Source organism: Strix uralensis, chromosome 3 (genome assembly GCF_047716275.1).
Source record: "Strix uralensis isolate ZFMK-TIS-50842 chromosome 3, bStrUra1, whole genome shotgun sequence".
NCBI lineage: Eukaryota > Metazoa > Chordata > Aves > Strigiformes > Strigidae > Strix > Strix uralensis.
The window spans coordinates 91,907,485-91,924,648 of NC_133974.1; the positions used below are offsets into that span (position 1 = coordinate 91,907,485).

General features: G+C 41.5%; 1 protein-coding gene across 2 annotated transcripts in view; it reads left to right on the forward strand.

Annotated features, from left to right (window-relative positions):
- The first annotated feature begins 576 nt into the window (after positions 1-576).
- LOC141941844 (visual pigment-like receptor peropsin) overlaps positions 577-17,164 on the forward strand; it is a 34,609-nt gene continuing 18,021 nt past the window's right edge. For both annotated transcript variants that reach the window (XM_074864834.1, XM_074864835.1), the window contains exons 1-2: positions 577-847; positions 12,669-12,874. In XM_074864834.1, coding sequence (XP_074720935.1) covers positions 727-847; positions 12,669-12,874 — 327 coding nt within the window. In that variant the 5' untranslated portion in view covers positions 577-726. The remainder of the gene's footprint in view (positions 848-12,668; positions 12,875-17,164) is intronic.

The window sequence follows — 17,164 nt, forward strand, 5'->3', positions numbered from 1 at the left end:
CATTTTTCAACAGTGTGGGAAAATTCTACTATACTTGGAGTATACTAGATTTCAGGGTACTTAGCAGTCTAAAAATACGATTCAAATAACTTTAAAAATTTTTTTCAACATGTACTGGAAATTATCTGCCCTTCTTTTTAAATTAGCAACTATCCTGCTAATAAATTAACTTCCTAGCTGATTTTTTCTGCTATGTTAAAGTCACATTCTCAGGTGGTGACATCTTCCCATTGTTTTTTACTGTGCCTTTTTTTTCTTTAATCTGTGTGAGATTTTTCTTCAATTTCATTTGAACTAAAACTCCACTGGTCTTCAGTGGAGACAAAAAAACAAAAGTACTGCTATTTTAGCAACATATCAATATGCACTATGCTCGTGGGTGTGCCTGTGAGCCTGTAGGTTATGTTTTAAAGGAAATTGTCTTTTTCTCAGATACATGCTGTTCATTAAAGATTTCTGCACGTAGCAGTAATAAGGATATAAGGAAATCTGCTGTCTTGGGCTGGCCACAGATTCACAGGCTGTATTAATAGGTAGGATTAGTGAGGAACCGGTCAGAAGGCTGCAAAGCTCCTGTCCCTTGAGATTTCCTTCTTTAGATCATTAGTCTCATTGAAGAGCTCCCTCGAATACAGGGAGCAGAAACTGAGGAAAAGGCTAGAACCATTTTATTTTGCTGGACATACTGAGGAAAGGGCAATTTCTGGGTCATAAGTTCCGCTGAAAATGTCTGTCCAGTTTTCTCCACAGGCACCCTGGAGGAACAACAACATCAGTTTTCTGAGCAGAGAGTCAGCTGTAACAGAGCAAGGAGAGACTATCATAGGTTTCTACCTACTGGCTTTAGGTATGTACTCGACTTGGATGTGAAAGGAAGCTCTTAAGTAGAGTTTGGTATAAAGTTCAAAGTGATTCATTTGGTATCATCCCTAATAGAACAAAGATCTTGTGCAGCTTTCCTTTGTTAAAAAGAGATTAATAATCAATACAGAAATCTTGAGGGGAAAATATGGAAAAGCCTGTAAACTTTTAACTAATGTTCACTAAACTTAATATGCGGGAAGATAAAAAAGTACCTTATCAGAAGTACACGATACTTCTGTGTCTTCTCATGTCTTCGTAGCACCGAATCAATGTTCTGTGATTTCCAGAGTTTTGACTGCTGACAGTCAGTTGGCATACTATAATTACCTTCTGTGGAGACAGAAAATATGGTTCTGTAGTTTAAAACTTTTTTTAACTATTTGTGCTTTTATTTTAAATATTTGATGCACAGAGAAATAAACTTCTTCAAACAGCATCTGTGAAAGATCTAAGTACTAGAACATTATCCTGTGTTAGCAGTCACAATACCGTGTGTTTCAGTTCTGCTGCAAGACAGCTAACGTAAGTGTATAACATGGATTTGAAAATGGTACTCGATATGAACTCACTTTAATCCCAGCACAATTTTGTTTTGTTTGTTTAAATATTGCGTGTTTGGGGCAGACTCATTGCAGGTTACAAAGAAACTTTATGAAATTTCAAAGAATGCAGGTTTCCTACGAAATCAAAATTTCCAATCGTAAAACCTCACAGGAAAATACAAGAAATTGTAACTTTTATTAAATCTGTTCTTCTAAACAGCATATACAAAAATGTTTCTGTTTTTATATGATTTTTATATGATTGCTTGAAACAGATTTTTTTATTTTAAGCTTATCACATATTGCAAGTGGCTTACTAGCCCTCTGCTTATTCTTGAGAAAGGTCTATAGAAGTTACTATGTAAAATGTTGAGTATTTTAATGTGTTTACACGAGACTCTCTTTTTTTACCGATAGGAAATAGGGAGGAAAAAGTTGTGTTCAGAATAAAAACAGAGATTCTAGTAGAAAGCACAGAGCCCCAGATTTGCTGTTGCCCTAAGATAGCTTCTATATTAGGAGACTTAATTAGAAGAGTAGCCATAAGATAAATCAGAGTTGTTCCAATTTATCCCCAATCTGTTCACATCTGCGTATCCCTTCATGAATGGCTGGGAAATGGCTGCACCATCAGCTAATGAAATAATCAGTTGCACTTAAGACTAGAAAGAACATCTTAGGTCAGCAAGGCCAGTCCCCTGCTGTGACAATATATAATCTCATTTACGGAGCTATCATGCTCCCTCATGTAACTGGCTAGGGGTTTCTTGGTGTTGCTACCACTCTTCCAGTTGACAGCATGTTCCTGATTTTGTTTCTCTGTTGGGCAGGAGTCTTTTCCTAACTCTTAGCTAAAGTGATCACACCAACTTTACCCTTTTTGTCACTCTTTTTAACTGAAATATTTTTTTTTCCTGCAATTAACATCCTATGGCCAGTCTGTGTTCCTGAAGATACAGTCATAACCTGTGGTCAACCTTTGTATTCCTATATTAAGCAAGTGAGTGGGGTTTGGGGTTTTTTTTGATTCACTGATTTTGGGGGTTTTTTTATTTATAATTTATTTATCTCCTGTCATAATACCCTTTCCCCTGTCATTCCAGCCTATCATCCTAGCAGTCTTTTATGTTGTTTTTTCCAACCTGGACTCTTTTTTTTTTTTTTTTTTCTGAGTTATAACCAGGACTGAATGCAGCAACCAAGCAAGGTCTTGCCATCACCATTCACATTAATATTTGCACTTCCCCAGCTCTACTGATCCATCTTAGTGTTGCCTCTGCATCACACTGGTAGTTCAAACTTCTTTCATCAACTGACCAACAAAGGTGTTACCAACAAAGGTCTTAATGATGACCCCACATCTTTTAGCAAATACTTTTTAAAGTACCTAGGTGCCTGAGGTTTTAGGTTCTATGTCTATTGGTTTTTAATTGCCCCACATCCTTCTGCCAGGCTGACAAGTCTTTGACATGTCATAGCTGCTATTCTTGAAACTTACCACCAGATTTAAAACTCAAGTTGTATTTCTTTCAGAGTATATATAACCAGTAATAGCACTATCATAGAATGGTTTGGGTTGAAAGGGACCTTAAAGATCATCTAGTTCCACCCCCCTGCCATGGGCAGGGACACCTTCCACTAGACCAGGTTGCTCAAAGCCCCATCCAACCTGGTCTTGAACACTTCCAGGGAGGGGGCAGCCACAACATCTTTGGGCAACCTGTTCCAGTGTCTCACCACCCTTACAGTAAAGAATTTCTTCCTTATATCTGATCTAAATCTACCCTCTTTCAGTGAGGTACATGCCCTTGTAAAAAGTCCCTCTCCTGCTTTCCTGTAGGCTCCCTTTAGGTACTGGAAGGCCGCTATAAGGTCTCCCCAGAGCCTTCTCTTCTCCAGGCTGAACGAGCCCAACTCTCTCAGCCTGTCTTCATAGGAGAGGTTCTCCAGCCCTCTGATCATCTTTGTGGCCTCCTCTGGGCTCAGTCCAACAGATCTATGTCCTTCTTACACTGGGGGCCCCAGAGCTCCAGGTGGGGTCTCACGAGAGCAGAGTAGAGGAGGAGAATCACCTCCCTTGACCTGCTGCCCACACTTCTCTTGATGCAGCCCAGGATACGGTTGGCTTTCTGGGCTGCAAACGCACATTGTAGGGTCATGTTGAGCATCTTGTCAACCAACACCCCCAAGTCCTTTCCTGCAGGGCTGATCTCAATCCATTCTCCACCCATCTTGTATTTGGCTTGGGATTGCCTCATGCCAGGTGCAGGACCTTCCACTTGGCCCTGTTGAACTTCATAAGGTTCACACGGGCCCATCTCTCAGGCCTGTCAAGGTGCCTCTGGATGACATCCCTTCCTCTAGTGTGTTGACCACACCACACAGCTTGGTGATGTTGGCAAACCTGCTGAGGGTGCACTCAATCCCACTGCCCATGTCACTGATGAAAATGTTAAACAGTGCCGGTCCCAGCACCAACCCCTGAGGAACACCACTCATCACTGCTCTCCACTTGGACATCGAGCCATTGACCACAACTCTTTGAGTGTGACCATCCAGCCAAGTCCTTATCCACCAAGTGGTCCATCTGTCAAATACATGTCTCTCTAATTTAGAGACAAGGATGTCAGGTGGGACACTGTCAAATTCTTTGCACAAGTCCAGGTAGATGATGTCAGTTGTTCTTCCCTTCTCCACCAACACTGTAACCCCATTGTAGAAGGCCACCAAATTTGTCAGGCACCATTTGCCCTTAGTGAAACCATGTTGGCTGTCACCAATCACCTCCTTATTTTCCATGTGCCTTAGCATAATTTCCAGGAGGATCCACTCCATGATCTTCCCGGGCACAGAGGTAAGACTGACTGGCCTGTAGTTCCCCAGGTCTTCCTTTTTTCCCTTTTTAAAAATGGGGGTTATGTTTCCCCTTTTCCAATCAGCAGAAACGTCACTGGACTGCCACGACTTCTCAAATATGATGGACAGTGGCTTAGCCACTTCATCTGCCAGTTCCCTCAGGACGTACAGACATATCTCATCAGGTCCCATGGACTTGTGCACCTTCAGGTTCCTTAGATGGTCTCAAACCTGATCTTCTCCTACAGTGGGTGGTTCTTCATTCTTCCAGTCCCAGCCTGTGCCTTCTGCAACTTGGGCGGTGTGGCTGGAGAACTTGCCGGTGAAGGCTGAGGCAAAATAGTCACGAGTCCCTCAGCCTTCTCCAGATCCTAAGTAACCAGGTCTCCTGTTTCCTTCCAGAGAGGGCCCACCTTTTTCCTAGTCTTCCTTCTATCACTGACATACCTATAGAAGTTTTCTGGTTGCCCCTGACATCCCTGGCCAGATTTAATTCTGTCAGGGCTTTGGCTTTCCTAACCTGATCCCTGGCTGCTTGGACAATTTCTCTGTATTCCAGGCTACCTGTCCTTGCTTCCACCCTCTGTAGGCTTCCTTTTTGTTTTTGAGTTTGTCCAGGAACTCTTTGTTCATCCATGCAGACTTCCTGGCAGTTTTGCCTGATGTTCCCTTTCTTGGGATGCATCATTCCTGATCCGCTACTCCAAATTAAGTGTAGCATGGATCTGGTAAAATGTGATGGAGGTATGTATACCTTTTTGCAATAAGAACTTCTGAAAAAAATCTGTTAGTAATACATAAATCAGAAAAGTTCTCATGTCTTTTTCTCCTTAAAGATCTACTGTTGTACATCTGCAAGCACCAACCATAAAAATTTACAGCTATTAGTTTTATGTACACCAATAACTTAGGCTATCTGGGGAGCAGTAATGTGGCAGAACAAAGTACTCTGTTACACAGACAACTTTTTGACCTTTTGGCAGCAGAGGACAAAGGCCATTCCATGTGTTACGTTCCTGAAGCTGCGTTTCTTTAGGGGTCTGGAAAGACAATCTGCATTTGCAGGAGTCTATGGGTGCTTCCTGACACAAAGTCCCAAAGATGTTCATATTTCATACTTCTAGATTTTTGATACGTTGGAAAACAGGTTCAGAGATTACACTTCTGTAACTGCTACATGTTTTCTTCTCCTTTGAATCTGAGTATGCCAGTGCAGCTTTTTGCAAATTCTGACATACATTTCTGACATACATTTCTGATTGGTGTTAGCACTTACCTAGAATATGGGGGTCCTCTGAATCTCTTTACCTTCTCAGGATAAAGTCCAAAAAACCTATCTTTTGCCAAGTCTTCCCACAGTCGTATATCTTGACAGAGGATGTGAATATCCAACAACCATGATCTAACACCTTTTGCTGAGATTAGGCCTCTTTGACTGTCCCCTTCTGGAAATTCTCACATCAAAGGTAGTGCAGATGTCATATGTGACAGACAGGACACTGATGTATGTGTCAAACATCATACACCAGCCAGGCTGTATCAGATCCAAACAGAGGGGAAACCTGAGCTCAAAGCTGGCTCTGGAATAGGTATCGCACACTAACATCACAAGCAAACCAGCATCAAAGTGCATGAGTGCATTTTGCAAAGGCAGATGGATTTTGAGATCACTGCACTGCTTATTGGGATCTGAGTCACCACTCTATCACTCGTCTTGCTAATGTTTTGGCCAGGGGACCAGCAAAGTGGAGAAAAAATGCAGTGTCAATCCCATAGCAGTAAGCCATCATAGCATGCTTAGAGGGACTATCTGCTGGTGAGAGCAGCTGCTGTGTTACCCTTCATTAGGTCAGCTGCAACAGCATCCCCTTTCTGAAGGCAGTGCTGTCTCTATCCTTTCCTTCCATGAGCTCAGAACTATCTTTGACAGACAGGTCGGAGCTTGTCCTGTTGCTAGCATTACATCTGACCCATTTTTTGCCTATGCCCTGAGTGGTATAGTACTGTGGAAAATCCTTGTATAGTTTAAATTATTAGGTGACATTTAAAAGTACTCTCCACAGCTGCTAGCTAAGTCAAACCTAGACCTGGGGGAAAAAAATGAAGCACTTTTTTCTTCATAATTCTTAATTGGAATTCTTAAGTAAACTGTTCTTTTCTGCATTTACGCACAATTTGTTCTGTGCTTGTTTTCCCTAGTTTCACCGTTAACTGGGACTGTTAGAGTGAATGCTTGGCATAAAAGAAAATTTTAAGTCAGTAGGACAGAATATTTGTTAGAGAACAAGTTTCAACTTTTTGTGAGTGCTTGTATCAGAAAGGCATGCTGAGAGCATTACCAATCCCATTAGAAAACTGTAACAGACCACATGACCCAAACACACCTTTAAATGGCACACGTTTCCAAATGGTAATAGTAAACTGTTATTTGACAAGTGGCAGAATAAACATTATTTTGGGACAACATTTGACAGATAAATCTGAGAAGGTGGAAAGGAAACAAGCTCGTCACAAAACATTCATCCACAAAATGATTGCATTTATTGAACAAATAATCTCTCCACGCTTTGTCAGGTCTAGAACATGATGACTCTTCTGCTTCCTGCCAAACTTGGCAATATGTCCTGGGTAGGATATTGTGTATGTGTAATTAGCAACGAAGACTGAAAACAGACAGGGTCACTTCACAGTTGCAATAGTTAAATGACAGCTTTGCAAATTCTCTAGATTTTATTACTGTTTTAAATAGTGTTTTCTAGTCTGAAAATCTTTTACAGCAAACCGCTTCAGATAGACATTTATGCTTCTGTACAGGTAGTTGAATCGGTAACTGACTTCATTCATGCCTGCTCTATATCTAGATGCTCAATCCAATTTCTGGCCTAGATATAAGGTTATTTGCTGAGGTAAAAGAGTAGCTTGACTTGTGACACGGAGCCTTCACCTTTTGCTCTCATTTCTTTAATTCTTCCACTTAAGGCTCCCTGTATATTTTAAACTGCAGATGGGTGAGTTGTAACACCTATTTTTCTAATTCATTCTTGTCAGATTTTACAAGTAAAGGCCATGCAACAATGTCTAATAAGAACAAGTCTAAGTACAAAGCATAATAACTTATCTTAGCTGGACATGGATGCAATCATCTGTTGGAAATACGAATGACCAGCTCGAAGCTATCAGCTCCCTTGTACCAAATTTAACTCTGCAAAAACATAAATTGAATGTTAACAATGAAATTGCATGCAGCCTCAGGTGTTTAATGCTTGTTCAAAGACCATCTCAGGTACATGAGAGAAAAACAGGGTATGTCTGGATACTCAGGTTTGAGTGATTTGGCAGAAATCCTTGTAGAATTGTTGTGTTCCCTCTTAACTATTCCCAGAGTTAAACAATCTCACTATTCTCAGTCGCTTTCAGCAGAAAGATTTTTTCAGTATCCTTAATCACTCTTGCTGGTTACTTTGTCAGTGCTTTATTTGCAGAGGGTGGCAGACACACACTGATACAGGACTTTGTCGATAGGGTTTTGGTTCCTGACTACCACCAGCTTGCTTGGCAGCCTTCCTGTGTCTCCCCAGAAATCATGGATAACAGCACCAGCCTCCTTTGTGGAGCACTTCTGTGGATTAAAATGCTCTATTAGGGGGTATTATTCCAGGGGAAGGATTACTACTGAATTATATAAGGGCAATACAGCATTTTTAATATTGCTCTTCATCCTATTCCTCCTACCTTGCAATGTTTGCAAATGTGGTAACAAGTACTTCTCTGTGGGTGTCTGAGGAGTAAAGGTGACTCCTTAGCTGTTCAGTATTTAGCATTTATCAACACTCTTTCAACCTATTCTACTCTGATACTGCCAAACTCAGAGCAGGTGCTCTCAGTCCTGCCCTGTGTTAACAAATTTCAGTAACTGTATGTTGTCTGTGTATTTTGCCACTTCAGAAGGGCTAGCGTCTCTCGTTGATGAGCAGCCCATATCAGACTGCATTACAGCTTATGGGGGAAATATGGTGATTCCTCTCTGGACCTTATGATGGGTGAAAGTGTTCAGTTTCTTCCCATCTGCTGTTTTTTCTCTCTCAGTCACATTTTGAGCTCAGTTGGAACCTGTCCTTTCTCACTAGGATTACCTTAGGATGCTGGGGTTGGATTTGGGGTTTGGGGTTTTGGTGTTTAGGGTTTTTTTGTACACTCTTGTGAGTTAATAATGTTGGCAGCTTGCAAAAATTGAAACTTGTTCCCTCGGTTGTTTCTTTTCTATCCTCTGTTTTACTGAGATGCCACCTGGTGACACCAAGGCCTTATAGCACTTCGAAGTTCAGAGGTTTCTTTGGGGGCTCTTGATCTGCTTGTGATTTACCCTGAAGCACATACTGCCTGCAAAGCAGTTGATATCCCTGCCCTCACTGAGAGCGTCAGAGCTATTGCTGTGCTTCCTCTGCACTGCATTTTCAACCTGTTTCCCTGTTGTGCTGTCAGGGTTTGGGGGAGGGAGCTTGGTTTGTTTGAGGTGTTCTTTTGGTTGGGGTTGGTTGCTTTTTTGGTTCAGGGTGGTTTGTTTTTTAAAAAAAAAATCAGCTGGTCAGTATAGCCAGCAATTCCAGATCAACACATCTATCTGATGGTGCAGAGATGTAGTTTTTCATGCTCACTGTTCTAGTTGATAGTGCTTTTATGTGACCACTGTTTTTGTTACTCCATGGTATACTGAGAATTGAGTTCCTCCATATTTTTTTTTATCACAGTATTAATATGGTCCACTACCCAGACAGATCAGATATTTTAGGGACTGGAAATGCCAGTGCAGGTTTCCACCTGCTTTGGTTGAAAGGATGGTGCCTACCTGCAGAAGTCATACTCCCTCTGCAACCTTATATCCCTCAATGCTTCCCTCATCCCCAATCTCAGTGTGTGGATATAGTTCCAAAAAATGATCACAAATACTGTGTCTCTGTCATCTCCATCTAAAATGTGTATTGTTGTTTTACAGAACATTTTGATCAATTTCTTCCTTAAGATACTTTAACTGAAAACTCCCTTACCCTCTGGGCTAAGGGGAATTTGCTCTGTATATTCCCAGGAAGCTCACGTGTCTGACACTTTAAGGGTAGCCCTCCTATCTATTGCACTGCCATGACAAAATTTTGCTATTTACAAAGGAGGTGACATTTTATTTTGTCTGCCATTTTAGCACTATGTCTTCATATTGACAGGGAAAATATTTCTATGCCCATGGCCTTGAAAACTGTTACTTTACAGAAGGTAGAGTTGACATGCACAAACAACACAACTACCATGTTTGCATTGCAGACTATCCTGATGCAATCCCAAAGCCATCCTCCTCCAGTGCCCTGTTGAGCCTATTTATAATACCTAGATTCAGAGAAAAGTCAAAAACAAATCCTGACTTAAAGCACATACAGCCGTTGGAAATGAGACTAGATTAAGAAACATTGTCACCTAGTGGACAGAATAAAATGTATTTATTATTGTTGATTTTATCCTTACAATGAGACATACATACAATATATGTTTGTATCTCAGTGTATCATTGCAACAGTGACTATTTCTAGTTAATACCATATGCCAATATGTCAGCTCTTCCCCTTCAAAAGCTCTTTAGTAAACCATGTGCATTTGCTAAGCAAGCCAGAGCAGCAGCAGCTTGGCAATTTTGCAAAGAGAAGTTATCAAAAGGAAATTGCTCTGCAGAAAAAGCAGTTCATAGTGCCACACAGAGATTGCCCCATCAACCACCCCCCTTCCCACTCCAGACTACCCAGTACTGCACCAGGCGGTAAGTACCCAACCTCTCTGTTTGGAGAACAAGCATCTTGCTCTTTGGCATTTCAGCTTGTGATACTCCCAGATGACCTGGAGATTTGGAGGCAATTTCCTCCCCTCCCTCCTTAGCCAAATCAGCCCGGTGGCAAAGTGCTGGGTTCCTGATTTATGAGGTTATTGATGCTTCCTGAAGGAAGGGAGCTGGCCTCTTGCTACAACATTAAACCATAAGCCATCTTTCATCTCATGAGCTCCTTTGAATATCCAGTGGTGCTGTGCAATGCCATTGTGTCATGTCCCTCTTCAGTATATATATTCACCTCTTGCTGTGTCAATATACAGCACCCTTACTCTGGGATATCTACTGCTTGTGCCTGGATAAAGGTCTGTGGATCAACTCTTTTCTCCCTCACCTGGTAGTTACTGTTGTATCCTCGTATCAGCCCTGGGGAACAAAACCTCCAGCTGCTGGGTTCCTAAACCTGTCCTAGGCTGCAGACACTGAAAAGAGGTGGTGTTTTTCTCCACATTGCCAAGGTGAAGTGAGGCCACCTATGTCAGCTGTGGCAGAGCTAGTTTGGGGGTCAGAAACAGGAGCCAGCGGGGAGCCCAGTCCTGCCCGACTGGCTGCTCAGCTCCACTCCAGCAGCCGCCCTAAAGCCATCCCCTTCACTGGCTAAGCCCCATTTTCAACAGCGACTGGCACTTATGAGTAAACATTCTGTTAAATGTTATTTGTTTCCACATGTCTACATCATTCCAAAAAGTGGGATGCAAACTACCAAGGTCTTGCACTGATGTGTGGACCAATAGCCATGCATATTTGGAAACTCTAGGTCTTTCCAACTAAGTGGCTGACTTTTACCAGATTTACAGACATCTCCCTTGTGTTTTCCTCATATTAACTAGACATGTACAAGTCAGACATCTCTGTTCCTGGAGAGTAAGAGAGGACAGTTGGTCACGAGTGGGTCCCCCAGGGCTTGGTTTTGGGGCCACTCCTGTTTAACATCTTTATTGATGATCTAGACGAGGGGATCTAGTGCACCCTCAGTAAGTTTGCAGATGACACCAAGTTGGGTGGGAGTGTTGATCTGCTCAAGGGTAGGGAGGCTCTGCAGAGAGATCTGGACAGGCTGGAGTGATGGGCTAAGGCCAACTGTAGGAGATTCAATAAGGCCAAATGCCGGGTGCTGCACTTGGGCCACAACAACCCCCAGCAACGCTACAGGCTTGGGGAGGAGTGGCTGGAGAGCTGCCAGTCAGAGAGGGACCTGGGGGTGTTGATTGACAGCTGGCTGAACATGAGCCAGCAGTGTGCCCAGGTGGCCAAGAAGGCCAGTGGTATCCTGGCCTGTATCAGAAATAACGTGGCCAGCAGGGACAGGGAAGTGATCTTACCCCTGTACTCGGCACTGGTGAGGCTGCACCTCGATGACTGTGTTCAGTTTTGGGCCCCTCACTACAAAAAGGACATTGAATTACTCAAGCGTGTCCAGAGAAGGGCAACGAAGCTGGTGAAGGGTCTGGAGCACATGTCGTACGAGGAGCGGCTGAGGGAACTGGGGTTGTTTAGTCTGGAGAAGAGGAGGCTGAGGGGAGACCTCATCACCCTCTACAACTACCTGAAAGGAGGTTGCAGGGAGCTGGGGATGAGTCTCTTTAATCAAGTAACAAGGGATAGGACAAGAGGGAATGGCCTCAAGTTGCGCCAGGGAAGGTTTAGACTGGATATTAGGAAGTATTTCTTTACAGAACGGGTTAGAATGGGGCTGCCCAGGACAGTGGTGGAGTCCCCATCCCTGGAGGTATTTAAGAGTCAGGTTGACATAGCGCTGAGGAATATGGTGTAGTTGAGAATGGTCAGTGTTAGGTTAATGGTTGCACTAGATGATCTTCAAGGTCTTTTCCAACCTAGATGATTCTGTGATTCTCTGTGATTCTGTGACACAACCTTCTTTAAAAATAAATTTAAAAAGACTTTAAAGCTTATGAAAGGTTTGTTCTGAATGTTCTCTTCATATCGATTATCAAGTGTGTTACCGAAAAATATTCCCGTCTGGAACAGACTTTGCTGCAAGTAGATCCTAGACTGTTTTAAGAGAAGAAACTTAATCATATTAGCTACACTTCTTGAGAGAGGACTGATAAAGACGCTCTCTGGGTATGTGCATGAGCTTCCAGTATCCATTATTATATACAAAGTACCTAAACAGCTGCAGCTTTTGACAGATTGTTCATAGTCTCTGCTCCACTCTACCAATCTTTCCTCCTTCTTTTTCTTCCCGGGTGTTATGTTTCATGGGTTTCATCTGTCCACTTAGGAAAAAAAAACTTCTCTAGGCTCTTAAATGGTGGATCTTTAACAGATGCAGCAGCAGTGGCTCTTCATGTTTGTTCTGTTTCATTGATGGAGTTATTCACTTGTTCCTGCTTCTGAAATGTACCCAGCTACTCAAAAAGGCTTCATGAATAGATTTTCCAATGGATAATCTGGTTTAATTTGTTTGTCATGGAATAAAAGCGTTATTTTAGAAGAGATGTTGCACATTTACACACTGTACTGCTTCTTGATTTATTTGCTTTTTATTTTCATGGATTTATTTCTTTTTTTTCCAGGTTGGCTGTCTTGGTTTGGAAACAGCATTGTGATTTTTGTCCTGTATAAACAAAGACATCTTCTGCAGCCCACTGACTACCTCACATTTAACTTGGCAGTATCAGATGCTAGTATCTCCGTGTTTGGTTACTCACGGGGGATCATTGAAATCTTTAATGTCTTCAGAGATGATGGATTCATTATCACATCGATATGGACTTGCCAGGTAAGACTGGATTACACTTAGTTAGACAAAATAGGTGCAGCTATTTCTGTGTATATGCTGTGTATAGATAACCAGACAGGCCCAAAAGAGTGAAAAGAAACACTGACTGACCTTCCAAAAGGACAGTGTTGTCTTCTGTTACACCCATAACTCTATGCGTTTGATCAGTGTTTGACCAATTTTCAGTGATTTTTTTTCTCTCTATTCACAGTAGTTCCTACTAGTTTCGGTTTTTCACTTCATGTCATAGCTCCCACTCATGTTGGAAAGCTAAAGGTGTAGGCTGTGCTCATCTTCAGCTACCTTGAAGTCTAGCTGGTTGTTGGCACTTTAATGTTTGACTTAAAGCAATGTTGACTCCTACTTGACAAGGCCTGTAGAGCAAAGCCTCCACACAGCACTTGGCTATACCCATATATTTTAGCATACAACTTCTTGTATTAAATCAGTCGTAACTCTTCAATCTTACCTCTAAATTCTTGGTTGCTTTGTTGCCTGTGGTAGGATGAGTGACTTAACTTTATGGCACAGTCATCCCTGAACTTGGAGGCAGGTTTTTATTGGAGAACTTGGAAAATATTATTATTGCTAATTCTGAAACACTCTTGCGTAGACAGAATATAAATATATCCCATGGATAGATAGGCACAAGCTTTCGGTAACATCTGTGAAAAAAGATTATACTTACTGTGTCTGTTTCATGAGGGAATCAAAAATCTGAACATGACAGGATAGCCTACAGCAAGGTGTAAGAAAGACCATGATGAAGCAAAAGGGAGAGAGAAATAATCCTCTTGTCTTGTTTGTGGGTTTTTAAAATATTTTTTTTTAAAGAGGAAGTTGAACTGTTGTGCAACATAGATGAAAGAACTTTTATAGCTCATGTCCCCTCCCTTTCAATACAAAGATTCAGTTTACCCAGAGAGGAAAACTTCCCACAGAGACTCTGATTAACATAGGAGTTGTAGCTTGATCTAAAAAAATCATTATTTTCTGGTTTAAAATGTATGTCTATAGCCATTTGGCAGAAAAGGGTTTATCAAAATGGAGCTAATTATTTCCTCAGCAAAGTCCCACTATTTCTCTAATGAGAACACCTGCAATTGCAATCTAAGCTCTGTTGAGGAGAACCTTAGAGGACACGTCATTAATTTTTTTGTTAATAGAAACCTTTGAAGTCATCAGATAAACAAAGGCATACCTGCAAACTGTAAAATACACACCCATCTTCAGAATTAAAGATTCGCAGTTTTACCTGTTTCAAGGAAGGTTGGAGCTATGATTAAGAAAGGAAAGGTGAAATATGGATCTCCAGGTTCAGTTCTAGCTTTGCTGCAGGCTTCCTATGTAAGACAGGGCAAGCCATTCAGTGTGAAATCCTGAACCAAGGTCTGTGGCATAATTTAACATTTACAACCCATCAGGATGAAAGAGGTAACATTAAATGACCCTTCTGCCTTCCCAGTCAAAGCTTTTCCAGAGCCCAGTCTATGCTGTCGCTCCTTTTTTGGGCTATAAAAACCAACACACTCAGGAATCTGCATGGCAAGGTGAGCTGTGTCCGTATGTTTTGATTTGCATGGGAGTCTTCTGTCAGCAACCTTACAGCTTTCTTCCATGATGCCTCTGCCTGGGAGTCCCTCTTTGGCTGACTGAGCTATTTAGAGTCTCATTATAATGATCTGCCTTTTTTTTAGATGTAAAAAAACTGGAATGGAGGTGTGCTTAGTCTTACTGTGCTTGAACTGCCTTTACAAGGAGAGAAGTGGTCTGTAACATTCTTGGGGTACCCAGATAGTGTGTTGATCAGCGTGTGTTAAGTAATCTTATTTGGATCTCCCGGTTTTAAACAGCATTCATTTCTAAAATATGGATATGAAACAAAGTTTTAAGGTATTGAGACCCGTAGCTTTTGTTCAGGACATTAATAATGCATTGGCTTTTCTAAACAGTCTGATTTGCAAAATATTCAAGTTTCTGCTTTGGTAATCCTCTGTAGGCTGTAAAAGTTATATTTACCAATTCAAATAGGAACTGATACTGTATTAAAGCTAACTAAAAGTTCATGGTAACCTGGAAAAGTCAAGTTGTACTCTGAATCAATAAATTGAATTGGTTGTGACTTGTTGAGTGGTTGAGCTGGTTGTGGCTTGTTGAGAGAAAATCATGTAGGGTTCCTGTTTCCATCAAGACTTTGTTCTGTGTTTGGGGGTCCCAAAAACATGTTTAAAACCTGACACATCCATCTTCTTGATTATTAAACTTGACAAAATGAAAGCCAGTGATGAAAAAGCAACTTCTGGAAGTAGAGTGGCTGTTTATAGGAAGAATATTCTGCAGAAATAGTGGGAAGCTTCCATGCATAACAAAGATGTGAACGTTTCCGCATGTGTGTGGACAGCCAGCACAAAGGTCATTCTAAAGATGTTCAACATTGAACGATGGTAGGGTTTTGATTGATTGGGGTTTGGTATTTATGAAATGTGTTACATTTGCAGTCCAACCAGAATGGGCCTCACATGTGGAACATAAGGAGTGAGGAACTTGGTGCCAGGAACGTAAAGCCCTTTGCTTTCTGTCACAGCTCTCTGAAGTCTGTGTCTCTTGTTCTACTCACTGCACTTAAGCTCCTCAGCAAGTAGCTGTGATGACAATCTGGGCTGTTGTGCACATGAACATGGCTCTTTCCTTAACATGGCCCATGCGTTTTCCCTGACTTGGTTTGTTTTGCTGAGTCCAGAGAACAGCCTTACTTGGCTTTCTGTTATTGTCTGTTTCACTACATGTTTTCTCCTGTTTGATCAGTCAGCTTCTGCTGTCAAGTATGCTTAGGGAAACTTTATTTTCCCAGGCTAGCCTGTCATTTCGCTTTATGAAGAGATTTCATGAGCTCACCTCACTTAATCCACATAACTATTTTCCTTTCCCTGACTCGGGCCTCCTTCTGTGCCCTTGGGTAATACTTTTCAAAATTAAGGTTCACCATTCTTGGCTGTCCCAGTTAGAGGGATTGGGGAGAAGACAGAGAGATACTACTTCTCCTTCAAAACAGCCTAGTCTGTGAAAAAGTCTCTGTAACAAAAGATGCATCTCCAGCTAAAAGTACCGTCTTGCAGCATACCTGTTGGATGAGACAGATATGTGTGCTCCTGTTCTCCTCTGTATAGAAGAAACACCATTTCTTCCCCATGCCAAACATTATTTTTCTTTTTGGAGGTCTGACAGAGCTCTCCTCTCAGGAATGAGGTTGTATGGTAGGTCTGTATCCAAATGCTGCCCCTGATGAATGCTGTGTACAGATATGGTTTTCCAAGGGTGGCTTTTGGACTCTGCTTTCACTTCTTGTTTATCCATTCCCTGCTCTACCACTGAGTCTTAGTTCTGGTCTGGACAGAGGAAGGACAGTTAGTCTATAACACATTCAGTTTTTCGCCTTTGGTAATATTATCAGTAAGAAAACTAGTTCATATAGTAAAGTTCAGGTCAGGGAATGTAAGTCACTGATCAAGAGCCACCTGTTCCCCCATTGACCATATTTCTAGTGAAGAGCTACCTCAGGATATATTTTTGTCTTTCCCATATTTTTTTTATTCATATGTTCTACTGAATTAGAAGTTGCACTGAAACCTGTACATAACACTGCATGCAAATGTTCTTACATGTAGGAAGTAGAGAAATATTAATTCTTTGCAGGTAAACACCACAGTTTCTTCTAAACCTTATTAATCAACCAACAGAAAGATTTTCTTGTATCTGTTAATCATGTGGTGAATACAAAGGATGCAGGTTTCAGGAAGCCTCTAAATATAGGGGAAAGATTATAACCTATCTGATCCCTCTAGGTGCACTGCAGTCATGTCAGAAACCAAGGATGGGCTGTGAGGTGCCTTAGAGTTTGAAATCCTTCATAAGCCTGGTATTTCCATTTAAACTTGTTTCCACTAATTCACCCTTCTATTTTTTTTTTTTTTTTTGAGAATATGGTTTAGTTATTTTGACATCAATTTTATAAATACTTAAGAATTTTGCTATGGGGGTCAAGTAAATTGACTGCTCTTATCATGTGCTCATTCTGTTGGTATAGGCTTCTTTAAAAAAACGTTACTTGTTTCTTACTGTTTCTTACATACAAAATGTATCTCGTATGTGCACAAGAGAGCACAACGTAGTTATCTTCAAGTCATGGTGCCATCACAGACATACCCATTGCCACTGACGTGCTGGATGCTGCTGTTATTGCAGATGCACTCACCTCACTATCAGTCGAGGTATCCCTGGTCCATATGGTTG